At 39.1% G+C, this 26,741-nt stretch overlaps 1 protein-coding gene across 1 annotated transcript in view; it reads left to right on the top strand.

Annotated features, from left to right (window-relative positions):
• Positions 1-1,017: 1,017 nt before the first annotated feature.
• MCM9 (minichromosome maintenance 9 homologous recombination repair factor) overlaps positions 1,018-26,741 on the top strand; it is a 122,567-nt gene continuing 96,843 nt past the window's right edge. The window contains exons 1-7 of the mRNA XM_050788749.1: positions 1,018-1,149; positions 3,985-4,303; positions 11,594-11,910; positions 13,813-13,894; positions 18,136-18,336; positions 22,425-22,550; positions 24,102-24,221. Coding sequence (XP_050644706.1) covers positions 4,000-4,303; positions 11,594-11,910; positions 13,813-13,894; positions 18,136-18,336; positions 22,425-22,550; positions 24,102-24,221 — 1,150 coding nt within the window. The 5' untranslated portion in view covers positions 1,018-1,149; positions 3,985-3,999. The remainder of the gene's footprint in view (positions 1,150-3,984; positions 4,304-11,593; positions 11,911-13,812; positions 13,895-18,135; positions 18,337-22,424; positions 22,551-24,101; positions 24,222-26,741) is intronic.

Genomic DNA, 26,741 nt, shown 5'->3' on the forward strand with positions numbered 1-26,741 from the left:
GCTGAACTGTAAGTCAATTAAACGTCTTTCCTTTATAAATTACCCAGTCTCAGGTATGTCTTTATCAGCAGTGTGAGAATGGATTATATACGGCTAGACGTGACAAAAGATCAAAACATTTGTTGAGTGAAGTAACAACGAAATAAATGAAGAAGCTTACTTTGTTTAAGGGTCATAACTAAATATTGTTAACATGTAAATTATTCTCATATGGACCTATAGACGAAATGTGACTCCAATCACAATCGCAACTTTTTAAAGTGACAAGCCGATTTTAGTAGTCATATGAAAACCCAAGGGATTAGATGAACAAAAACATTTTTGAAAAAGAACAAGAAATTGGAGGCCAAACACGATCTGATTTTAAGATTCTTATGAATCTACAGGAATCAAGACAATGTGGTATTTTTGTAGAGAGAAATAGAATAAATTGTCCGAACAGAATACAAAGTCTAAGAATAGACCCACAACTGATGCTTTAGGGACAATTGATTTTTAACATAGGTGCAAAAGCTATTCAGGGAGAAAAAGAAAGCTCTCTGAACAAATGACGCTATTCATATGCAAAAAAATGACCTAAGATCCATACTTGCACCACAAAGAGAAATTAGCTCTAATTAGATCACAGACCTCAATATAAAACCTAAAATTCTAAAACTTGTGTCAGAAAATACAGAAGAGATCCTCTGTGTCCTTGGGTTAGGCAAATTCCTCGGACAGACAAAAAACAAATCCTAAGATCCAATCTGAGCCGCCGCACAGCCCTGCTCTCTCCACTCAGCCTGAAGTCACCGCTCGGGTCCCGCCCCTCTCCCCACCCGGGACCCTCCTGGCCCCGCCCCAATCCGCCCGCTCCGCCCCGCCCCGCTGTCTCGTCTCCACCCGGAAGAGCCGCCGGGGCAGGGAAGTTGAGGCGGTGCGCGGCTCGGCGTCGGTCGGGAGCGCAGGCCAGGCAGAGCCGCAGGCGCTAGGCCGCCCGACAGAGCCCGCGCGTCCCCGTAGCGGGTGGCGCCTCGAGCGGCCACGCGCACGCGCGCACCCCGCCCCACCAGCCTTCTAGCGCCAGAGACGAACCCGCCACCTGGCTGGAGCTCTCTGGGCCCCTCGGCCTCGGGAGCAGCGCGTCCCCGGCGACTTCTGGCACAACCAGTAAGTGATAGCCGCCTCTTCCTTTCGCAGTTATGTTTTTCTCCAGTTCGTCCCAAGTCTCGTTCACGTTTCATTACTTCAAAAACTATTCAACTCCGGGACCGGACAGGCACGGGAGCTGCCGGAGAGAAGAGCCCGGGAAGTGTCAGAGACTACCAACGTGTCGTGGGGCAGGGGTTGCGCGCAGAGACCCTCTGAATTAGAAAGTTTGGAAAGCATGCCTCCAAAACCGAGCGACTCCACGTTTGCCAGGCGCCCCTGGGGCAGCCCAGCGGCGGGGAGAAGGCGCGAAATGGCGCGCTCCCGCAGTGAGAGGGGCGGAGGGAGTGGGGCGGGGCCGAGGGCGCGCGTCCGGCCAGCCCGCGCGCAGGGGGCGGGGCTCCCGGCAGGTGCAGGCGGGCGGGGCGGGGCGGGGCTGCAGCGATTCTGGAGACAACTGGGGAATGTCAGTGCAGTTAGGCACTCTCTTCTTTTCGACGCTTCGCTGTGATCAAGAGGACAAAGTAAAGCAAATGATTGTATTTTGACCCCAAATATTCAATAAGAAAAGGAAAGAGAACGTGAAGGTTGTGAAATGACCCTTCCCAAAACAAAAATTGCCTCCCGTGTGTATCTGGGTGGGTAGTAGGTGCGTTGAGTTAGCAAACTGCTTGTAGCACAGTTAGACAGTTTTGCGTAGATGTTGAAAGGGAATGAAGAACGATGGTCCATACAACCATAGAAATGCTGGCCTAACTAGGCAAAATTTAATCTAACGTTAAAATTTTAATTTGAACGTTGAATTCTGCTGCTGCCCTTTTCCTGCCTTGTGTGGAGCTGTTTTTCAAATTGCTAAATTTGTGGCTCTAAACTTAATATGCTTTAATAAAATCATAGTGATTCTCTTGTAGCCACTCTTGGGAGTCCAGATTTTCTTTTCTTTTTTTTTTTTTTGCAAAGTCCACATTGTGGAAATATTCCTTCCCAAGTACTTTTTCTGTTTTACACTTGGCTGAATTTATATTGCTTAACCAAAAACAAATTACCGTGGAGGCCATAATTTATTTTCACTCATTGTCTTGGATATACATTTACTCATTCTTACTCTCACCCTGGCCTCCTATAGTTGTCAGGATTCTTGACCTAACTTGTATATACTTCTTACACCTTTCACACCTTGCGGAATAGCAGGTTCTCAGAGAAAGCAAAATATAGCAGACAGCGTGTATAACACATACTTTGGATGATAAACTGCGAACTTTATAGCAATCTCCTTTAATATTCGTATTTGTAGAGCCCAGTACAATAAATGTTGGACAAATGAAATAAGTCAAATTTAAGTACACCTCTTCTCCAGTGCTCAATTTCTTTCCAAACCAAATAAGTGTTTCTTATTTGGACAGATTGTTTGTAACTGTCCAGTTACCTGGGATCGTCACCTTATTTAAATTTAACCTCCCTCTCCTTTGTGCTCCTATTCATATTGCATTTTTGACCACCGATAAGAGCACTGTTTCATTTTATTTGTCCTTTGGATCTCTGAGGACATAGAGAACCTTTTACTGTACTTTTCGTTTGCCAGCATAGTGCCTTGTACATGGTAGATATTAGGAAATGGACGTTGAATTGGGTTTATACATGTGTAATTTGTTATCTGTCTGTATACATGGAAATAGAATGGGAGTAGGTGCTTTTTATCTGTAGATACATACTTTTTAATGGAGTGCCAGGGGATTGAGTTAAAGTAATGGTATATGCTGTATTTATTTTCAATAATACTTTTTTATTATTTGAAGACTCAGTGTTTTTTTTCCTTCCTATGTTTATCTGTTTTCTTTACATTGTTGACAGCTGTTTCTGCAGAACCCAGTAGATTTCCTAGGGTAAGAAAGAGAAAGAAGGAAACAAATTCACTTCCAAATACGAATTTCTAAAGACAGTCTGTTAATTATTCATGTCAGAACTGGCTGTCAATTTGATTAATGGTATGTGTTTCTGTTACATAGCAGAATACACATGAGTGTGTGTGTATAACTAAAGAGAGAGAGTGAGAGAGCACAAAAGAATGATACTGTGTTCATATAAATAAATCCTAGAACCAGGACTCTTGCAAAGAACTCCACTGTTACTGACTTAAGCCAAAAGATATGTTTCAGATTTTATACTTGAGAGCAAATGTGTGAGTATGGAATGTGGCCTCTTACATATATTATGTAAAATAAATACAATTATATGTCATTTAATGGTTGGGATACATTCTGAGAAATTTGTCATCAGGTGATTTTGTCCTTGTGTGAACATCATAGAGTATGTTTACACAAATGTAGATGGTACAGCCTACTACACACCTAGGCTATATGGCATAGCCTATTGCTCTTAGGCTACAAACCTGTACATCATATTATTATACCGAATACTGTACGCAGTTGTAACACAATGGTATTTACGTATCTAAACGGAGAAAAGGTACAATAAGGATACAGTATTATAATCTTATGAGACCACTTTTGTAAGTACAGTCCGGAAATGTTACTAGGTGCAGGCCTGTATATTAATGCAGGGTTAATATGAAGGAAATTTTGGGAAAAGATATGGGAAATGCTTTGAACTATTTCTGATTTTGATAATCAGTACCAACATAGTTCTTTGACTTACATTTGACTTCAGTCATTTTTAAAGTACATGTACTGTGACTGTAACAGATAATTCAGATTTCATTAAGATTTGAATTCAGATATTATTTTGTGATAATAGTATGACCCAAAGCCAGTGTGATTTATAACCAATCGTTTTTGTTAAATTGTGTGTACATCTTGAATATCAAATATATAATATGATCCTTTTTTTTTTCTTTAGTTACCTAGATTCAAGATGAATAGCGATCAAGTTACGCTGGTTGGTCAAGTGTTTGAGTCATATGTTTCGGAATACCATAAGAATGATATTCTTCTAATCTTGAAGGAAAGGGATGAAGATGCTCATTACCCAGTTGTGGTTAATGCCATGACTCTGTTTGAGACCAACATGGAAATCGGGGAATATTTCAACATGTTCCCCAATGAAGTGCTTACAGTTTTTGACAGTGCACTGCGAAGGTCAGCCTTGACAATTCTCCAGTCCCTTTCTCAGTCTGAGGGTGTTTCCATGAAACAGAATCTTCATGTGAGGATATCAGGTAAATCACTTAAGGATTTTACTGTCTTGCTATCTTCTAGAAAGACTTTGAGAAAATATACTAGATTGAGAACATTAAGAAATAATTGATATTTTTACTTAAAATATGTATCTGTTATGTAGTTGATGGTCACTTCTTTTAGAGCAGAATAATAATTGTGTTCTGTGGGCATGAAGTATGAGTCATGCCCACTGAGGGTAGAGAGAATGTGTGGAGACAGCAGTATTCTTGTGTGTCTATATATTTCCATATCTGTGTATAAAATGGTAATTCAAAACAGCTTTATGAGCTTTTATGGTTACTAACAATAAAATAACTGGTAATACAAAGCATTAGAAAAGTGATAGATCTTGTCCAGAGATCTTCAAAACTGTTTTAGGAAATTAGTTATTTTTATATATCAGTATTAGCATTGTGCTGTCTACTTACCAGTTACTCAATACATTTTTGTTGAATGCATGACAGATTAAGGATTTTAATTGTTAAGAAACTGCAGCAGAGCAATCAGCAGCTTGTGGTGGCAAAGCTGTGTCCTTGAATTCCTGCCTCTAGGAGTTCTTGCCCCTCACTTTCTGTTTTAAAAGTGATTTTTTAGCAGTATGGATAGAGTTGAATTAAGAATTTTAGAAAAAAGTGACACTATAGCGTAACAATTTTTATTTAGTTCATTGCATGGGAATAATTTCTTGGAAGGCATGGTGTGGTGAAACAGAAGAACTGGATTTAAAGGCTACATGCCTTTTTATCTCACTGAGCCTCAGTTTCTCAAATGCAAACCACTTCTAGAGTCCCTGTCAACCCCCCAATTAAAACAAAATTTAAATATGCCATTATTGTATAATTTAATAAAGGCTGGTACAGCTTCATTCTATTTACGTGAAAGAAAGATTTGGTAAAATTAAAAGCAGGTCCAGAATATTGAGGGCAGTCTGTTATTAAGCTGGAGAACATACACACCCTTTTGTTTAAAAATAAATATTTACCGGCCGGGTGCGGTGGCTCACGCCTGTAATCCCAGCACTTTGGGAGGCGGAGGCAGGCGGATCACGAGGTCAGGAGATCGAGACCATCCTGGCTAACAAGGTGAAACCCTGTCTCTACTAAAAATACAAAAAATTAGCCGGGCACAGTGGCAGGTGCCTGTAGTCCCAGCTACTCAGAAGGCTGAGGCAGGAGAATGGTGTGAACCTGGGAGGCGGAGCTTGCAATGAGCCAAGATTGCGCCACTGCACTCCAGCCTGGGTGACAGAGCAAGACTCCGTCTCAAAAAAATAAAAAAAAAAATAAATAAATAAATATTTACCTTATAATACATTTGAGAAGAGTGGTGATTTATAATCAATAAGGATGCTTCCCCAGTTCCAAAAAGGTTTGGAGTCACTATAGTAGAACTTCTTGGAGGCGAGTTAAGATTCCCAAAAAGACCAAATACTTAATTCAAATGAAAAATATTATCTGCAGTTACACTTGCTAGGATAAATTATGAAGATTATTAATCATTATGCAACAGGGTACTAGATAATCTCTTGATGGGATCAAGTAAAAGGGTCCCCCCCAGCCCTGACTTTTTTTTAAAATTAGAGATGGAATCTCACTCTGTTGCCCAGGCTGGTATTAAACTCCCAAGCTCAAGTGATCTTCCTGCTTAGGCCTCCCAAAGTATTGGGATTATAGGTGTGAGCCATCATACCTGGCCAATGTTTCCTTTTAATAAGTTTGCAAAAGGATTATTAAGGGGGACTTTAGTTAATGTTGTTGAAATGGTATTTAGGAAATAGTTTTAGGCTGCCATTATTTTCAGATACCTTTCCATGCTCAGTTTAAGTAATACAATCCTGTCTGCCTAAGTGACCCTCTCAATTTCAGGTGAATTTAGCTTATTTTTTCAATTCTCTGAAAAAGTAAGTTACAAATTATGTTACCACTAAACAAAACATCAGTAGGCATTTGCTAGGATCTTGGGAAACCAAAAGGAATATAGTTTTTCCTTCCTTTAAAAAACTCAGGGCTGTATGGCAGACAGCTATACAGTCAAATATTTGCCAGATGGTATATGCATGCCTACAGATATATGCGTGTATATATATATATTAAGCATTATTATATGGGAGCTTAATGGAAACTTTTATGTGTGATGCATGTCTCACTCAAGATATGTTTTTTTGTTTGTTTGTTTTTGAGACAGGGTCTCGCTCTGTTGTCCAAGCTGGAGTCTAGTGGCACAATCTGGGCTCACTGAAACCTCCGCCTCCTGGGTTCAGGCGATCCTCCTGCCTCAGCCTCCCAAGTAGCTGGGATTACAGGCACGTGCCACCACGCCCAGCTAATTTTTGTATTTTTGATAGAGACAGAGTTTTGCCATGTTGCTCAGGCTGGTCTTGAACTCCTGGCCTCAGGTGATCCACCCACCTCAGCCCCCCAAAGTACTGGGATTGCAGGCATGAGCCATGGTGCCCAGCCAGAATTAATGTTTAAAGAGTGCTTGCTATATGCCAAATAATATTCTAAGAAACTTTACATGTATGAATTCTTTTTTTTTCTTTTTTGAAACAGGTTCTCACTCTGTTGCCCAGGCTGGAATGCAGTTGCACAAGAATCATAGCTCACTGCAGTCTCTAATTTCTGGGCTCAAGTGATCCTCCCACCTCAACCTCCTGGGTAGCTGGGATTACAGGCATGTGCCACCATGCTCAGCTATTTAAAATTTTTTTTTTCTTTATTTGGTAGAGGTGGGGTCTCTGTGTTGCTCAGGCTGGTCTTGAACTCCTAGCCTCAAGTGATCCTTCTGCTTCAGCTTCCCAAAGTACTGGGATTATAGGTGTAAGCTGTGAATTCTTTTAGTCTTCTTATTACCCTATGTGATAGGTTCTGTTGTTATTTTATAGATGAGAAATCTGAGAGGTTACAACTTGGCCAAGGTCACACAGCTAGTAAGTGACAGAGTTGTGACTCAAACCTCAGCATTCTAGCTCGAGTCTGTATTCTTTGTTTTTTTGAGACAGAGTCTCGCTCTGTTGACCAAGCTGGAGTGCACAGGTGCAATCTTGGCTCACGGCAACCTCTGCCTCCCAGGTTCAAGCAATTCTCCTGCCTCAGCCTTCCGAGTAGCTGGGATTACAGGCATGTGCCACCACACCCACAAAAATACTAATTTTTGTGTTTTTAGTAGAGACGGGGTTTCAGCATGTTGGCCAGGCTGGTTTCGAACTCCGGACCTCAGGTCATCCACCCACCTTGGCCTCCCCAAATGCTGGGATTACAAGCATGAGCCACTGTGCCTGGCCTAAGTCTGTATTCTTAACCACTGCATTGCTTCTTAGTGTGGGCATTTTTGAGGAGCAGAGTGAAGAGGAGAGCACTAAGACAAAGGGAGCACTATATGTGAAAAAGTGCACAGAAGTCTTGATAAAACAGGAGGCCAGTCACAAAAGGCCCTGTAGTCCAGGCCAGATTTGGTTCCTTATTCTTAGATCTGTGGCAAGCCATGGAAGGGTAAAAGCAAAGAAGATTTGGCCTTCATTATGTATTGCTCGGGTTACTCTAGAAGCAGTGGGGCATATGGTGTTTTATTCTTCCATTCTAAGATGCTATTTACAGTAAGAAACACTATCAAATTAAAGATAGCTTTCTAGGAATAAAACTACAATAAAATTACACATAACTTTGTTTTTAAACCAGAATTTGTTTTAAGCCAAAAATAAAAAGTGTCTGTCTATACAGTTTATATTATATAAGACTTCATTGATACATCACTTCTTCACATTGAAAATCCAAAGACTTGACTTTTCTTTCTTTTTTTTTTTTTTTTGAGACAGAGTTTTGCTCTTGTTGCCCAATCTGGAGTGCAGGGGCACGATCTCAGCTCACTGCAACCTCTGCCTCCCAGGTTCAAGTGATTCTCTTGCCTCAGCCTCCTGAGTAGCTGGGATTACAGGCATGCACCACCACACCTGGCTAATTTTTTGTATTTTTAGTAGAGATGGGGTTTCTTCATGTTGGTCAGGCTGGTCTCAAACTCCCGACCTCAGGTGATCCACCCACCTCAGCCTCCCAAAGTGCTGGGATTACAGGCATAAGCCACCACATCTGGCCAAAAATCCAAAGACTTTTCTAAATTATGCTAGGCAGTCTGTAGTCTTATTGGGCATTCTTCAGTTATGCATAACATTAGAGTAACACCACATTTTGTAATGTGGTTCTCTTGATCTTAATTTTCCTTGTTTTAATATATTGACTTTATAATTTAAACTGAACAATCAATTTGCATCTGAAGCAGAACTGAGATGAGGGGACTAGAAATGGGAGGCAAAAATGATATTTTTTTACGGCCAAGGAAGAGAAAATGAATAATTCAGAAACCCAAAGAATTTTTGTTTAAGTAAGTTTTCTTAACCTATTTTTTTCTATTCTCCTTTTTATCTTCCTTATCTTCTTAGAAGTAATTGTTGGTACATTCTGTTTATATTTCGAGAAGCGAATTGGATTAATTATCATATATCCCACTTGAGTATCCTTCTGTATATGTACAATAGAGAGCACTTAGTGACTGTTTGCAAACGTAAAAATAAAATTATTTTTAAAAATTATTTTAATAACCATGTGACCCAGCAATTCTACTCCTTAAGTGTATGCCCAAAATAATCGAAAACCGTTCAAACAAAAATTTGCATACAAATGTTTGTAGTAGCATTATTCATAATAGCCAAAAAGTGGAAACAATCTAAATGTCCATGAGCTAATAAATGAATAACCAAAATATGGTATATCTAAACAGTGGAATATTATTTAGTCATAAAAAGGAATGAAGTACTGCATATGTTACAACAGGAATGAATCTTGAAAACATTATTCTAAGTAAATGAAGCCAGATTCAAAAGACCACATATTGTATGATTTTGTTCAGATATCCCTGACTTACAGTTGTTTGACTTTATGAGTATGTGAAAATGATTCAGTAGAAACCATACTGTGAGCACCCATAAATTATTCTGTTTGTCACTTTTAGTATAGTATTCAAAAATAACATGAAAAATTCAACCCTTAATTATAAAATAGGGCTTGTGTTAGATGATTTTGCCCAACTGTAGGCTAATGCTAGTATTCTGAGTACATTGAAGGTTGGCTAGGTAGGCTAAGCAGTGATGTTCAGTGGGTTAGGTGTGCTAAATGCACTTTCAACTTACAACATTTTCAATTTACATTGGGTTTATTGAGATGTTACCCCATGGTAAGTCACGGAGCATCTATGTGTGAAATTTCCAGAATAGGTAAATTCACGAAGATCAAAAGTAGATCAGTGGTTGCCAGCAGCTAGGGTTACAAATGGGGAGTGACTGCTACTGGGTACAGGATTTCTTTTTGAAATTACGAAAATGTTCTGAAATTAATGGTGATGGTTGTACAATATTGTGAATATACGAATTACCACTGAATTATATACTTTATAGGGTAAATTTTGTGGTATGTGAATTATATCTTGCTTTCTTTTAAGTATTCATATATTTTTTAAAGTATTTATGTGGGGGGCAAAATAAATGTAACTGATAATCTATAAGCAGTGTTAAGATGTATTATAACATACATTCCAGTTAAGGCCAGGTAAACAAGAGAGATAGATCTCTGGGCTGTTTCTTGTTTTTTAGCATTCCAGGATATGAACCAAAAGTGTGACTCCCTTAATGGCAAAATGTGATGCAATCTGAATTAATGTAAATAATGAATATGTTCATTAGAAAATGGGCAAGTCAGTCTTGGAAGCATAGAAAAAGGAGTCATGGGGCAAGTGTTGGCAATGGCCACCTTGTTTGTCTATACAGTCTACGATGTATTGAGAGAGAGTTTCAGCCAACCAACAGAAAAAATTCAAGTTTGTCTGTAGACTTGTAACAGTAGGTTATCATAGCCTGGCACCTTAAACATTCAGTTACTCTAACTAATTTGCTTTTTCCCCTCATACTTCCTAAACTACCTTCTGATTGGCTTTCAGAATAGATGTATCAACCAGGAGAAAATATGCTGACCATAGAAACTTAAAAGTATAATGATTCCTATTATGGCATTTATCATGGGCTAGACAGTCTGATAGATGGGTCTTCAGTAGGCATACTTACCTGGTTTTGAACCACTAAATACTGAGGACAAGGCAGGAGACATGAACCAGCATAACAGACACTATTCCAATAAACTTGTTAGGAATTAGCCTTTAATCATCATAGCCAGCATCTTTGCACCCCAATGGTGCATTGTAGCCAAACATGATAAAGAGGGAATTTCCACATAAGATTTTCCTCCTCCCCTCCCCTCCCCTCTTTGCTTCTCTTTTTCTCTCTCTCCTTCCTTTCTCCCTCCCTCTCTTTCTTTCTTTTTTTTGGGGGCAGGATCTCGCTGTGTTCCCCAAAATGGAGTTCAGTGGCATGACCATGGTTCCTGTAGCCTTGACCCCCTGGGCTCAAGGGATCCTCCCACCTCAGCCTTACCAAGTTGCTGGGACTATAGGCAATGCACCACCATGCCTAGCCGATTTTTTAATTTTTTGTAGGGATGGGGTCCCACTATGTTGCCCAGGCTAGTCTTGAACTCCTGGGCCCCAGCAGTTCTCCTACCTCGGCTTCCCAAGTGTCAGCCACTTTGCCCAGACTGAATAAGAATTTTCTTTGGCATTTTGCACCTTTTCTGTTGCCTGTTTTTTAGTGTTGAAAAACATGAGGCTTTTATAGGATAAGGTGATGCTGTGGGTAAACCGCTAGGTAAGTCAGGGCTCAAAAACACTGTCATATGTATGTATTAATAAATTCTGAATCTGACTTAAAAAAAAAAGTAACTTTCTAGCGCTGTGGAACTCTTTGGTCGTCATGCTACCATCTCTTTATCAGTCAGCTTTGTGGTTTACTAAAAGAGTCATCAGTTGATTTTATGTGTGGCAAGCGGCAATATATTTTTTGTTAAATGCCATTAAAATTATATACTTTAGATCCTACTGAAATAGCCCTCTTGTGAGAATAAGTCCTTTTTAAAATCCTGGTTATTATAGCATCACAGCTACATGCCTTAAAACCTAGTCTGCTCATTGTGCAGTATCTGGATTAAAAAATACTCTACTGATAACTGTTATTTGAAACAATTCTTTATATTTTCTTAATAGAGATGATGATCTAATTTTTTCTTAGTAAAACACAATCATTTTTTTCCCTGAAATTAAAATTTATCTTTCAGGAAACAGGAGAAGAATATATCCCTTGGAGTCAAATCTCAAGATTGAAGTTGATGCTGTTTTTTTGTTTTCTCCATCAGGTTTGCCTGTCTGTCCTGAGCTGGTGAGGGAACACATACCTAAAACCAAGGATGTGGGACACTTTTTATCTGTCACTGGGACAGTGATTCGAACAAGTCTGGTGAAGGTTCTGGAGTTTGAGCGGGATTACATGTGTACCAAATGCAAGCATGTGTTTGTGGTCAAGGCTGACTTTGAGCAGTATTACACCTTTTGCCGGCCATCCTCGTGTCCCAGCTTGGAGAGCTGTGATTCCTCTAAATTCACTTGCCTCTCAGGCTTGTCTTCATCTCCAACCAGGTGCAGAGATTACCAGGAAATCAAAATTCAGGAACAGGTAAATGATGACATAAATGAGATAAATAACAAATTTGAAGAAGTGTTTTTCAGCTTTGGGCACATTGATAGGATTAGGGAACACAGAATGGATACAAATGGACTTGTGTTACCACTTTGTCGAAGATCAAGCTTGAAACTCTTCCACATATATCTGAATATAGTCTTTAGAAACCATGCAATCATCATCCTTTTTAGGTAGAGCATTGACAAGAAAGTTGTGAAATGACTTAATTATGTTAAAATTAAAGAAGTGAATATTTAAGAAGTCTACCCTAGCTGTTCTTAGCTGAAGAATAGAAGAAAATTAATGTTCTTAACTAAGGGATAGAAGATTAATTAATGCTTAAATTGTTAAACATTGGAGTGGCCAGGCATGGTGGCTTGTGCTTATAATCGCAGCTACTCAGGAAGCTGAGGCAGGAAGATCACTTGAGCCAAGGAATTCTGGGCAGCAGTGAGCTATGGATCGTGTCTCTGTGTTCCAGCCTGGTTGACAGAGCAAGACTCTGTCTCTGAAAAAAAAAAAAAATCACATTGGAGTGAACAGGATTTGGAGTTTGGATCGACCCTCTGTTATTTGCTGTGCTAAATGAAGTATTTGTAAACACTCTTTAACAAGTGAGAGTGAGCCTGATTTTCATTTGCTTGCAGCTTAAACACAAAAGTTTATTCTTACCTAAATAATTAAGAGATAGGCAGTTCAAGGTTAGTTCATTGTCGAGAACTCAGACTCCTGTCTTTCTATTCAACCATTCTTCTTTCTTTCTCTCTTTCTTTTCTTTCTTTTTTCTTTTCTTTCCTTTCTTTCTCGCCTGCCTGCCTGCCTGCCTGCCTGCCTGCCTGCCTTCCTTCCTTCCTTCCTTCCTTCCTTCCTTCCTTCCTTCCTTCCTTCCTTCCTTCTTTCCTTCCGTCCTATTTCTTTTTCTTTTTCTTTTTCTTTTTCTTTTTCTGAGTTTCGCTGTTGTTGCCCAGGCTGGAGTGCAATGGTGTGATCTTGAGTCACTGCAACCTCTACCTCCGGGGTTCGAGCATTTCTCCTGTCTCAGCCTCCCGAATAGCTGGGATTACAGGCGTGTGCCACTTTGCCTGGCTAATTCTGTATTTTTAATAGAGACAGGGTTTTGTGATGTTGGTCAGGCTGGTCTCACAACCCCTAACCTCAGGTGATCCACCCACCTTGGCCTCCCGAAGTGCTGGGATTACAGATAAGCCACCACACCCGGCCTCAACCATTCTTAATACATGGCTTCTCTTCTGATGATTGGCTGTGGGCCAGGATGCTGGCTACAACTCCATCACATGTGTGTTGTAGTCAGAGAACAAAAGGCAAAGTTGCCTACCACCTAACCAATTCTCCACTTCAGCAGTCTCCTTGCAAGTCTCTTGCATTGTCTGCTTATGATATCTCATTACTCAAAGTTCCATCATATGACTATATCTATGTTCAGTGTTCAAGGGAACCTGGGAAATAAAGTCTTTGTATTAGGCACATGTCCACATGAAATAAAACTAGGGTTCTGTTACTAAGGAGTAATCATAGGAACTGGGTGATTTGTCCCAGGTCTTTTGATTAGTGATCAGGAAAGAAATACCCCTCTTTTCTAGATAAAGTTAACTTTGTTATTAAATTTAGTAGTTGTAGCATACTTTTACTTTGACCATCTGCAAGGTAGATTATATAGATTATATTTGGAGATATTTTCCATATTTGTATTTTATTTAGTGAATTCTTAAATTGATAGTAGACATAATTTTCAAGAAAAATTACTTAAATCCCCATTATAATTAAATTGAATGATATACCAGAGAAATAGAAATAGTAATTTCAAGTACTGCTAGACTTCTGGATACTTAACATGTATTTAAGCATACTCAGAATCTGTTTTCTTTTCTTTGCTAGGTTCAAAGGCTATCTGTTGGAAGTATTCCACGATCTATGAAGGTTATTCTGGAAGATGACTTAGTGGATAGTTGCAAATCTGGTAAGAATGAATTTTTTTTTAGCTTGTGTAGTGGGTCCTAAACTATTGATTAGGAAAAGCCACTTTTTATCTTCCCAAGATCACAGGCAAGGGAAATGTAGGGCTTTAATTGCTCACCTTGAGAATAGAAACTGGCATGCAGGTAGGAAGTGATAGCAGGAAGAGAGCTGAGCTAGACCTGTACAACAGCAGCTAGTCCAGGTGCTTGTTTTATGAATGAAGAACCTGACTCGCCTAAGGTCACTTAGAGAGTTATGTGGCATAACTGGAACATGAATCCAGAACCACTGATGTCTAATTTAAGGCTCTTTTCAGTGCACTATAGCTTAACAGCAGGAACTTTAAAAAAATGTAGTGGATTCAGTGGGCATTTTTATAAAATGAATTAGAGAATGCGACTCTGAGATGCTGCTGCATGTCTTATTGGTGCCTAGAAGAAAGGACATCATTCCTGTCTGCTCTGTGCTGGTGACACCGTGATAGGAGTCACCGATTTTGGTCTGCTGTCTTCTGAGGGTCCTCGATGTTTTCATTGGCTGATCACCTGAATTGGGAGGGAACTTGAAACCCATACTCAATGAATAGCTATACATGTTTAGCATGGAGAAGCCTGAGGAAGGACATGACAGCCAACTTTCAATAGTTAGAAGACTGTCACATAGAAATAGAATTGTAATTACAGAAGATGCTACTGGGTTTCAGTGGGATAAGCCACAAGGAGGTAGATTTCAACTCAATACCTAATAATTAGAGGTGTCTGACATGGGCCTTGGATGGTGATGAGTTCTTTTTCTCATAGATAGTCAAACACAGCATATACTGTACATTGTTAGGGATTTAGGCCTTACAATGGCAGTTGATCTGGATAATCTATAATGTTCCAGGCAATTTAAAGACTTTCTGAGCCTCAGAACTGTTCTGGAAATCTGAGAGCTCCAAAAGCCTGATTGTTCCAGTGTCATTCTGAGTTTATGTTTTACTCTTTAGGCCAACCAGACTAGTCCTAAGCTCTCCTTTGTCCCTCTCAACTCATTGTATTCCCTTTCCTCACTGGGGAGACTAAGAAGAAATCAAACTTAAAAATATTTGTGGAAGGGTGATGTTTTGGTCATTTTGGGCTGTTAGTCCATTCTTGTGTTGCTATAAAGAAATACCTGAGACTGGGCAATTTATAAAGAAAAGAGGTTTAATTGGCTCACAGTTCCACAGGCTGTACAGGAAGCATGGTGCAGACATAGGCTCAGCTTCTTCTGAGGCCTCAGGAAGTTTACGATCCTGGCAGAAAGGAGAGGGGGAGCAGGCATGTCATATGGGGAAAGCAGGAGAGACAGTGGGGAGGGAAGAGGTTTCACACACATTTAAATGAATAGAGCTCATTCGAACTCAGAGTGAGGGCCTCCTTTATCACCAAAAGGACGGCCCAAGCCATTCATGAGGGATCCACCTGCATGATCCAGACACCTCCTACCAGGCCTCACCTCCAATACTGGGGATTATATCTCAACATGAGATTTGAGTGGGGACAAATATCCGAACTATATCAGACTGCTCTAACAGATCACCATAGACTGGGTAGCTTCAACAACAAACATTTATTTCTCACAGTTTTGGAGGCTGGAGGTTGGAGATCAGGGTGCCAGTGTGTTCGGATTCTGGTGAGGGACCTCTTCTAGGGTGCAGATAGCTGACGTATATTAATGTACAATTGTCTAAATAGTATACTAATGAGATAACAGCTTTGATTATGGATTTCCTGCTAAGCAACCCCAGAATATGTCAGAATACCTTGCTCACATAGGACTAGATTTTAACCTAAATCTGTAATATCTATCTCAGCAAAGCAGTTCTTATATAAGCTCAGGCTGAACATGTAGCTATCCTTCAATTGAGAGTAAGATCTTTTCATGCAGTTCATCTAAATTGAATTATTTCTGTACTGGAAATATGTCTTAAGTTGTTTTTCTTTCAAATGTCATTAATAATGAAGGATGGAGAGAAGCAATCTATCAATAGCTATTTTTTCATATATCCTTAGCTATAAACCTCTGTGGGAATCAAAAAACATAAATAGTATATAATCCTTGCCCTTCAGGAATTTACGATCTAGTTAGGGACCCCACTTCGGCATGTGCAGAGTAATGAAGTTGGAGGTTTTGTGCTGGTAAATGACAGTGCAGCAGGAGACCCGACAGATGGGTCTGACTGGGAATGGCTACAGTAGTAAAGATGCCACAGATTATGTAGGGGCACAGAGAGATTGGATTGTAGAAAACTAAGAATTTTAGCTTCCCGAAAACAACGTTGCTTATAACATTACTTTTGAAAAATACAGAAGTTTAAGGTGAATATCTATTGCCTTGGACTATCATGTATACCTCACAATTGTTCTGGTGATTATATGAATCTTCCATTCAGTAAGTATTTGAGTAAGGAAAACACATATATATAGAAGGGCCTTTAAGGGTATTAATTACTTTACAAATGTAAGGTAGGTTTAGTATAAGAAGAGCTAATATTTATTGAGCAATTACTGTGTTCTAGATATTGCATTAATTTATGTACATTATCCAATCTAATTCTCACTGTAGTACTATGATGTTAATATAATCATTCACATTTTGTGGGTCAAGAAACAGGCTTAGGTAGGGTAGGTAATTTGCCCAAGGTCACGTAGCCTGCGAGCAGTGGAGCTGGGATTTAAATCCAAATCTCATGAGGTCAGTACTCTTGGCCATGCTTCAGTGCTCTATGTTTTCCACATAATAACCGCTTATTGACGTTAGATTATTACTTATGGGTCATATATCTAAACGTTAAGTTCCTCATTTAACTGGTTTAGAAACAACCTAAACATAATCCATTAAAATGACCATCACAGAGAATTGTTCCATGTGCTTATGTAAAGTTATCCCCAATCATTTTTACCTAGAAATATGGGGTCAGACAATATAGTAAATGATCATCATTCCTGATTGGGTTTGAAAATCATTAAGTAGTGGCTTAGGAAAGATCTTGGAAACTTGTAAAGCACTTGCTTAATGTGTTTGTAACCATTTAGTATGAAGTTACCTTGAACTAGAAATGTGCCTCTATTCTGTGAATTGGCACCACCAGTTCCATGCATTTAGCATTTTCCTTTAGGAAATCAAAAACTATGCAGATTACTCATTGAAATTTAGAGAGTAAAAGGCATTTTTCATCAGCACATATCATATACTTGGCACAAAGGCTTGGAAATGAAGAATTGCCTGTTAGTTCTGAGACAGTGTTTATTATGCAAAATATAAATACCAGGATTGGGGTTGGGGCATGTCCAATACCCTGTGTTCAACAAGATTAAAATTTGGGGGGATCAGGATTATGATTTTTTTCATGTTTGTTTTTGGCCCACTTTCTCCAGTACCAAAATATCGAATGCCAAACATTTGTATATACTTGTTAACTGATGCATTGCATTGTATGTTGTAATAAGTACAGATGGCAATGTTAGGCGAGTGTGCCCATAAACTACCCAGGGCCTCGTCGGAAAATCTATAAAAGTTGCTTCTGCCTACCAGGAATGGTGGGAGAGTTTCCTCAAGTAGGAGAGAACCATCAACAAGGAGCAAGCAGGATTGTATCCTGTGCTTTCATACTTTGTGGGAAGGAGCTTTGAAGTAGAACGGGTATTTATTCATTTCTTAGTTCATTGTTTCTTTGGTTCATTAAAAAAGATGAGGGTCAGTGAGTAGAATATTAACAAATGAGTTAAGTAAAAATGAACGTGTAAGAAACCCAAGCTACCTGCCAGTCATCACAAGGTTGTCTCTTTTCCTGACTCCAAATTACAGTTTATTTAACTTTCTGGCTGCAGTTCCCACATCTCTTCTCTAAATGAGAGCTAAATGGTTAGAGACTCAGAGGATGAACATTTCACCCAATGTAACTATGATGAATGAATCATCCAGTAAACTATTTTCCCAGTGAAAAGTAATGATTTGGTATGATTATCATGTAGCAGGTTATGAAAAATAGGAAATACTGACTTCAGCTTTTCACTTTACAGATACAAATGACTGTGGGGGACAAAAGTCAATAATCTGGGGTGTTATTCTGCCCCTAAATTGTTTTCTGGATGAGTGTACACATTGTAAACTCTAGTAAGGGAGTGATTTATTTCTAATGTCTGGTCCTTTGTCATTTTGAGTCTGTGCTCAGCATGCAGGATGCTACCACTGGACTCACTTGGTGCTTTTTCCTAGGTGATGACCTCACTATTTATGGGGTTGTAATGCAACGGTGGAAGCCCTTTCAGCAAGATGTGCGCTGTGAAGTGGAGATAGTCCTGAAAGCAAATTACATCCAAGTAAATAATGAGCAGTCCTCAGGGATTGTCATGGATGAGGAGGTCCGAAAGGAATTTGAAGATTTTTGGGAATACCATAAGAGTGATCCCTTTGCAGGTTTGTGTTTAAGGGCTAAAACTGATTATTATTAATGGTATTACATGCAGTGGTTAAATATGATGTCTGTGATTTGACAGTCTTATATGCCGCATAACTCGATGGCTGAGTTTAAAGGGTAGGATTAGTGAGTACCTCTAGCTCTAGTCTCCTTTTGAAGCCCTTTTCTGCCATACTCTTCTATTTAGCAAATTGCCTGGAGATATTCCACTTAACTATTATTTTAAACACCTCATACACTGCCAAACGATTTCAGAGTTTCCTATCATATCAATTAAAAATATAGTTCTTTAAAAGACAAAACTCTTCCTATTATGAACCCTCATCCAATTAAAGCCATTTTTCTCTTTGATGTATTTTCCATAATAAAGATAACTTTACCCTATTTTGGCTGGAGATTTTAAAATAGGGAATAACTAGGAAAAAGATGAGAGATAGAAGATGCAGACAATAAGCTTTGTCATCACAAGCAAAAATTTGGACTCTGACATTCAGGTATAATTACAAAGAATAAAACATCACAGCCATTGGGCTTGTAGTGTATTTTATTGATAAATCCCGAGTGTATAAAGTGCCAGTTAAATCTTCAAGTGCCTGTTTTCATTTCTCCATAGAGACATCTTCTGAGAAAAAGAAACTGAAGCCAGGAATAGACATTTCTAATAACACTCCCCTCAAATCTAAGAGAGATTGATTACCTTATTCTTAAATCACATGCTATATTAGATAGGTATTATTTTAAAAAATAAGGCTTCTGGCTGGGTGTGGTGGCTCATGCCTATAATCCCAGCACTTGGAGAGGCCAAGGCGGGTGGGTCACTTGAGGTCAGGAGTTTGAGACCAGCCTGGCCAACATGGTGAAACCCTGTCTCTACTAAAAATACAAAAATTAGCCAGGTGTGGTGGCGTGCACCTCTAGTCCCAGCAACTTATGTGACTGAGACAGGAGAATTGCTTGAGCCTGGGAGGCAGAGGTTGCAGTGAGCCAAGATCACGCCACTGCACTCCAGCCTGGGTGACAGAGCGAGACTCTGTCTCAAAAAAATAAAAATTAATAATAATAATAATAATAATAATAATAAGGCTTCCATTTCCCTAAATAGGAACAGTTTGCTTTTATTTTATGGGATTTTTTTTTGTGTGCGTAAGTGTGTAGCACATTAGTAGCTCCTGTTCTTTTATCTGATCTGTATAGAAAGAAGCAAATGTTCTCTACATTATAAATTTATGAAGCAGGCACTTTAAGAGTCATATATTTTTAAATGATTTTTAAAATTAAAATGCTTTCCTTTTTTTTTTTTTTTTTTTAAAGTAGATGAGGTTCTCACTATGCTATATTTCCGAGGCTGGTCTTGAACTCCTAGGCTCAAGTGATCCTCACACCTCCATCTCCCAAAGTGCTGAGATTATACTGTGCCCAGCCTGAACAGCCTGAAAATGGTTTCTTAGGATTCTATCCTTATAAAAATTTGTAACTCTTCCTTGGACCACTGTTACTTATTTATTACAGTGTCTCAGCTCAGTTCTACCTCTTAACAATGAAGGGAAGGCCATCATATGGTACTCTAACTAGATCTTCAAACGCGCTTTGTGCTGGCAATTAATCTGTCTTGTTTTCATTAGGCTACTGTTGCATGAGCCATTTATTGGATAAAAGGCAGAAGTAAATATAATAATCTTGTGAGAAATATAAGTAGGAAGATAGCAAGAAAATGAAGCAATATTTCTCTTGTTAGTATGAATGAATTCTCTCTTAGTTTCCTATGGACCAGCACCAGTGCACTGTATTCCTCCATTTCAGAGTGTTGGTGAGTGTGTTGGAGGGAGGAGAGGTGAAGTTGGGAAGGTGTATCCAACAGAACATCTTCATTTTGCTAGTCTACAGCTGGAGAATGCTTCGCTGCTCAGCACTTGAAGGTTGACTTGCTTAAGACCTGATCCTGTGGGTACTGACTAGAATGAACCTAGGGGCCTTATTCTGATCTGCTGTGACCTGAGGGATTCCTTGACCCTGGTGCTTAGATGTTAGATAGAAACCCAGATGTAAGGGTTGGAGTGTTTTGGGCCATCTGAACCCACTTTGGGGGTGACTGACGTATCTTTACTTCTGAAATTACTGAGGGCCTACTAAGTTCTCTTCATTGAGATGACTGAGGGCCACACAAGAGTAGATAACTAGGCCTTTGCCACACTATTGACATGGTCTAGAACTAGAAATTTGGGAGGGAGGTGAGGATGGGGAAGGTATTGGTGCTAATGCATTTTCTTCCATGATACAGCCATGAGAGCTTCTGCTGCCATGATCCAAGGAATCAAGCTTTTCAACTTAGACAACAAATTTAGGATAATGGCCCTTCCTTTTTGCTTCTCTCTGGGACCCCAGTCCTACCTTTGTAGTCTTTTGTGTTGACTACAGCGTGAGGAAATCTTTAGATCAGAAAGATGCACAAGTAATACAGGTAATAAAATAGCTAACAGTTACAGTTAAGTAGTTCTCACTATATGCCAGTTATTATTTATCTGTTGTACACTTATCAACTCCCTTAATCCTCAACAATTCTGTCTTGATACCATTATAATCTCCATTTTACAGATAAGAAATGGAGGCAGAGGTTAAGAAGCTTGCCCAAGGTCAGACAGTTGGTCATTAATAGCACTGGGATTTGTATCCAAACATGACACCAGAGCCTGTCCACTTACCACAGGGATATGCTTCCCATCTGCATGTTACTCAGTAAAATTGGCTCTAAGTTTTGGCTTATGTAACTCTCAGATCAATTTGCCTACTCTTGAACCTGTTTGTTGGGGCTATTTCTTCTTTCCTTCCTTGTGTAATCACTAGATTCTGGTCACAATTTACCTACCTGCTGTCAAGTCTTACCTGCTTGGATTCCTGACCTTTTCTCTAGGCTTTCTACTTCGAAACAGGGAGGGATTCCTTTGGCAAATAATGAACTTTCTGGATTTACTAAATCTTCTGGTTCCTTTTTTACTAAAAGATTTTCTTTCTTCACCATTTCTGCCATCGCAGGCCACATCATCATAGATTAGTTGCCACTGAATCAATGTTGATTCATTACAAAAAGTAGCCTTTATGTATAGGGCTATAAGTCATGGAAAGGCTCAGGAATGGCTTGTTGGAATTCCATAGGTTGATTAGGCCAATGACTGAATGAAATACCTGCTTTATTCATGGAAGAGAAAGGCAGATTCTCAGATTTGGTGCATTATTTCTGAAAACAGAACCCCAGACAGTGATATTCTTTTATTTAAAGCACATGATCAGAGGAATTCAAGATCTCATGCTTACACTGCTAGGGTTGTGGTGTGCAGTGATTTTCTTAATGCCTCGATGCCCCTGTTACTTTGTTCCAGATGAAACAGAATTTACCAGAATGCTCAGAGCAAATGCTGAATTGACTTGGAGGGTGGATTTTTTTACTTATTTCTTCTTCTACCTTTGGAGAAGCTTCATGAGCTCCAGCTACCTCTGTATTTAAAGATTACTGACTTGTATGATCTGACTCATTATTTCTGAGATTGAATGCCTTCCTTTTATTTAGGCAGTGGAGTAATTTTACTGAAATTACCACATAGAAAGTACATACAGTGGCTCATACCACTCATAAGTGCTGGGTGGTAATCCCAGCACTTTGGGAGGCCAGTAGGAAAGGATCGCTTGAGACCGGGGGTGAGACCATCCTGGGCAACATGAGACCACGTTGCTCCAAAAAAAAAAAAAATAGCTGGGCATGGTTCTGTACAGCTGCCATCCCAACTACTTAAGAGGCTGAGGCAGAAGGATTGGTTGAGCCCAGGAGTTTGAGGCTGCAATGAGCTATGATCACGCCACTGCACTCCAGCCTAGGTGACAGAGTGAGACCCTGTCTCAAAAAAATAGGACATTTTGAACCAAAACAAAGTTATTTCCTCCTTTAATCCTGTTAGTCATTTGGAATTGGACCTCCTGATCATTTCACATAATAGAGTATATTTAAATGAGGATGGTCAGATAGGAAAGGAAAGGAAATTTCAGTTGGGGTTTCTTGAAAATTATTGCTGATTTCTGATCTTTCTGCTTTTCCTAGGAAGGAATGTAATATTGGCTAGCTTGTGCCCTCAAGTGTTTGGAATGTATCTAGTAAAGCTTGCTGTGGCCATGGTGCTGGCTGGTGGGATTCAAAGGACTGATGCGACAGGAACACGGGTCAGAGGTTAGTACCTATTTAGAAATTTTGAGTAATATTGACACATGGAGAGAAGCTAGAACTTTTTCTTTCCTGAATAAAAACTGCTTGTTGGGTTTTATTTTCCAATTGTAATCTTATAAAGCTGACAGTTGTCTGAATATCTCATACTTAGTCTAGCATCTATATATTGGAAGCTACTTTATAGAGTTCCAGAAAGACTGAAAGAAGTTACATTTTTCTATGGCATATACTTTTGCTATAGCCTACAAGAATGCCACAAAATAAAATTGTTTCTATTACTGTGTTTTTTGTTGGATCCCCGGTCTGTTTTCAAAAGGAAAAAGATTAGAAATAGTGCATTTTAATGTCTCCAGTCAGTGTCTCTCCATCTGTGGCTGTCACTGTGTTTCTCTTAGACTGCTGCTTTCAGTCATCTGCCTGCTGATTCCCCTTCTGCTGGTAGATAGCAAATGTGCCATCTGCCATGGGGTGCTGCTGCAGGTCACACCTTCAAGAAAAGATTACTCTTAAGTGTATAATTATGTCCAGACAGCAGAAAGCTCTTTTGCAGCTAACACACTTAACCAGAGTCTGGCATACGGGTTATTATGTCCCCGTATGTGGGCCATAATAACCAAAAATTAAACCAAAAGACTAAAAGGACATTATAAATCAGGCTGTTAGTAGAGACTCGAAAACCATATAGTACAGTGTAGAATAGTAAGTATAAGGTGTACTTATATGTTTTGATCACCTACTGTTTTGCAAGGCACTCTGCCAAATGTTGAGCTTAAATAGGGGTTTCCTATTAATGTATTTAGGAAACACTTGAGTATTGCTGAATAAACTTGGTCAGTGAAATGATATGTTCCACATGATATGCACATGTTATTTATGCTACATTTGCAAAATGAGTACTTATTTTAAGATACATATTTCACTAAGTTACTAAATGAACTTTTCATAAATGAAAAGGTCTTAACTGTTGGAAACATAAGTAATTTGATATTTATAAAGTACTTGTAAAATCCCTAATACTTCTAAGTGCTTAAATAAAAATAGAATAAAATACTCATATGACTTGTATGCAAGGATTTAATCATAGTAGTTTGGTATTTAAAAATAGAGTAAATCAGAAACTTTATAAGCCAAAAAATTGTTTATTTGTTTTTGTAGAGATGGAGTCTTGCCCAGGCTGGTCTCACATTTCTGGGCTCAAGTGACCCTCCTGCCTTGGCCTCCCAAATGCTGGGATTACAAGTGTGAGCCACCACACCTGGCCCAGATATTTTTTAAAATGTTAAACGTAGGCCTAAACATCTGGAAATAGCACATAATTTATTAATTTAGATTCTGTGTCACATTTAGTAATCAATTAAGGATTGTTATGTTTATGACAGTTAACTTTCTAAAGATTTTCTAGTTAAATCCTTTCTCAAACAACCCTATGTTAAAGTACACAGTAAAAACACTGTAAACTTTTGTTGGCATTCCAAATGGACCATTTTCTAATTATTCTTAGTTCATGGGCCCTTTTATAGAAATTTAAAACTTCACATATTTGCTTTTTCCTAGGTGAATCTCATCTTTTATTGGTTGGAGATCCTGGCACAGGGAAATCTCAATTCCTCAAATATGCAGCAAAGATTACACCAAGATCTGTGCTGACCACAGGAATTGGATCTACTAGTGCAGGTATTCTATGTGACAATTTCAAGTAATGTAACATTACTTCAGAAGTTAACACAATGTTTTTTTCTAAGGGAAAACTACCTATAATGGGATAAATTCCAAGCTAATATTTAAGTTACTGCTAAAAATGGAAGGAAATATGCAATGTTATTTTGGTGGCTCTAAGAAAATATCTTGAAAGCTCCACCTTCACTTTGCATCTTAGTTTTGAACAATCCTATTCAATTTTCTCATTCTCTAGTGATTACCGTCATACTTTTATGCAGGAAACAGTCCATATCATCTGGCATTTTATGAAGACTCAGCAACCAGAATGTTAGACTAAAGAGGGGGGATATTTCACTTTACCAAGTAGATAGATGGCATACAGCTTAAGGCATTTTCATGCTTATAAATCTAATAGGCAACAGTAGCGCCTACTGAAATTTCTTAGGTAGGGAATGTTTATTAGTATTTGGAAAATGTACTTCCATCATTGCAATGTGGAGCTTCATTCATAAGTTGTAATGATTCTTTAGCAAGTACATTTAAAAACCTTTGCAGGTAGAATGTCAAGATTTGATTATAAATAAAGTGACCTAGCGAATTTAGAAAAAAAATATTAAAAAAAAATATGTTTGGGCCGGGCGCAGTGGCTTACACCTGTAATCCCAGCACTCTGGGAGGCTAAGGCAGGCGGATCACGAGGTCAGGAGACCATCCTGGCTAACACAGTGAAACCCTGTCTCTACTAAAAATACAAAAAAATTAGCCAGGCGTGGTGGCGGCACCTGTAGCCCCAGCTACTCAGGAGGCTGAGGCAGGAGAATGGCATGAACCTGGGAGGCGGAGCTTGCAGTGAGCCGAGATCACACCACTGCACTCCAGCCTGGGCGACAGAGCGAGACTCTGAATCAAAAAACAAACAAACAAACAAACAAAAAGTAGGTTTGATGCTATTTTGTATTTTTACAGTTTTGACTGGGTGATGTTTCTGGTCTTCTAAAAACAGACTCTTGGCTTCACACATTTTAAAAGTGTTTGCTGCTTGTTAAGGAAGTCAGATTAACTTCCATTGGCCTAATGAATGCTCAAATTTCTAATGAGAAACTTACACTTTAAAATTTATCATACAACAGAAAATGGCCCATTAATGGTCCTATATAAGTGGAAAACTGTTATTAAAGGGGTCTCAGGTTTTGAAATATAAACAGTATATTAACCATCAACAAGAATGGATCTTTGGAATTGAGAAGAGTAGACAAACTTCAGGATACTAGGCACGAATATATAAAGAACATTTCCCATGCATTTTAAATCCGTATGACCCAGTATTCTAAGTTCTGTATAAAATGACACCAACAACAAATAAAGACGCTCCCCAAGTAATTATGTGGAATGTTTCCTAAGTAATTATGTAGAGTGTCAAGAAAATCTAGTGGATGACTGGTAATTTCAGAGTATTTGGGCAGTTTGACAGTGAATTGCTGCTGATTCACTGGATTAGTGAATTAGTATAAAGTGTATTAGCACATTTCCTCCTTTTTAATGCAAAGATCATAATCCAAATATGAGAGAACAAGTATAGGGAATATAAATTTTATAGTTGCAGAATAGTTATTGCTACTTCTGGTCTACCCAAAGGGCCAGACTAGCCTTTCTTCAGATTGTGTATTGCAACCCATTATAGAGATGTAAAAGTCAATTCAGTGGGTCAAAACCAGCACTTTCAAAGTGAAATACAATAAAAAATACCAAAATACTGCATACTAAAGGTGCACTAAGGGTGCACTAAGGGTGTGTTTTCATGAAAATTTTTAACATAAACTTTTTATGGAGTCGTGCTTTTTTTCGCTCTGTTGCCCAGGTTGGAGTGCAGTGATACAATCTCGGCTCACTGCAACCTCTGCTTCCTGGGTTCAAGTGATTCTCCTGCCTCAGCCTCGTGAGTAACTGGGATTACAGGTGTGCACCACACCTGGCTAATTTTTGTATTTTTAGTAGAGACAGGGTTTCACCATGTTGGCCAGGCTGGTCTTGAACTCCTGATAGTAGAGACAGGGTTTCACCATGTTAGCCAGGCTGGTCTTGAACTCCTGACCTTAAGGGATCCACCCGCCTCAGCCTCCTCAACTACTGGGATTACAGGCATGAGCCACTGTGCCTGGCCCTAACCTTTTTGTACCATGGATTATGGTAAAAAGTTTTGATAACTGCTGCCATAGACATGCTTGGGAAAGCTAGAAACCCCAAATCCTAAAATTAGATGGTACAGTTATATGGGAGCCTAAAGTTGTATAAGGCTATGAATGGGCAAATAAATGCATGCATACTTCTTCAGACTTCTGTAATGTTTTCTCAGCCCAAATAATACCCTTATTGCCTCCATCTTAGTGGCATAAGTCATTGGTTCATGTTTATATTCTCAGGACACAGCTATTTACTATGATCAAAAGGGTGGAAAACAGTTCTTCAGATGTAGTATCGGTAAATGAGGCTAGACCAGAGGGGGAAAAAAAAACAACCTATGTGCTAGTTTCTTAG

Source organism: Macaca thibetana, chromosome 4, assembly GCF_024542745.1.
Source record: "Macaca thibetana thibetana isolate TM-01 chromosome 4, ASM2454274v1, whole genome shotgun sequence".
Lineage (NCBI taxonomy): Eukaryota > Metazoa > Chordata > Mammalia > Primates > Cercopithecidae > Macaca > Macaca thibetana.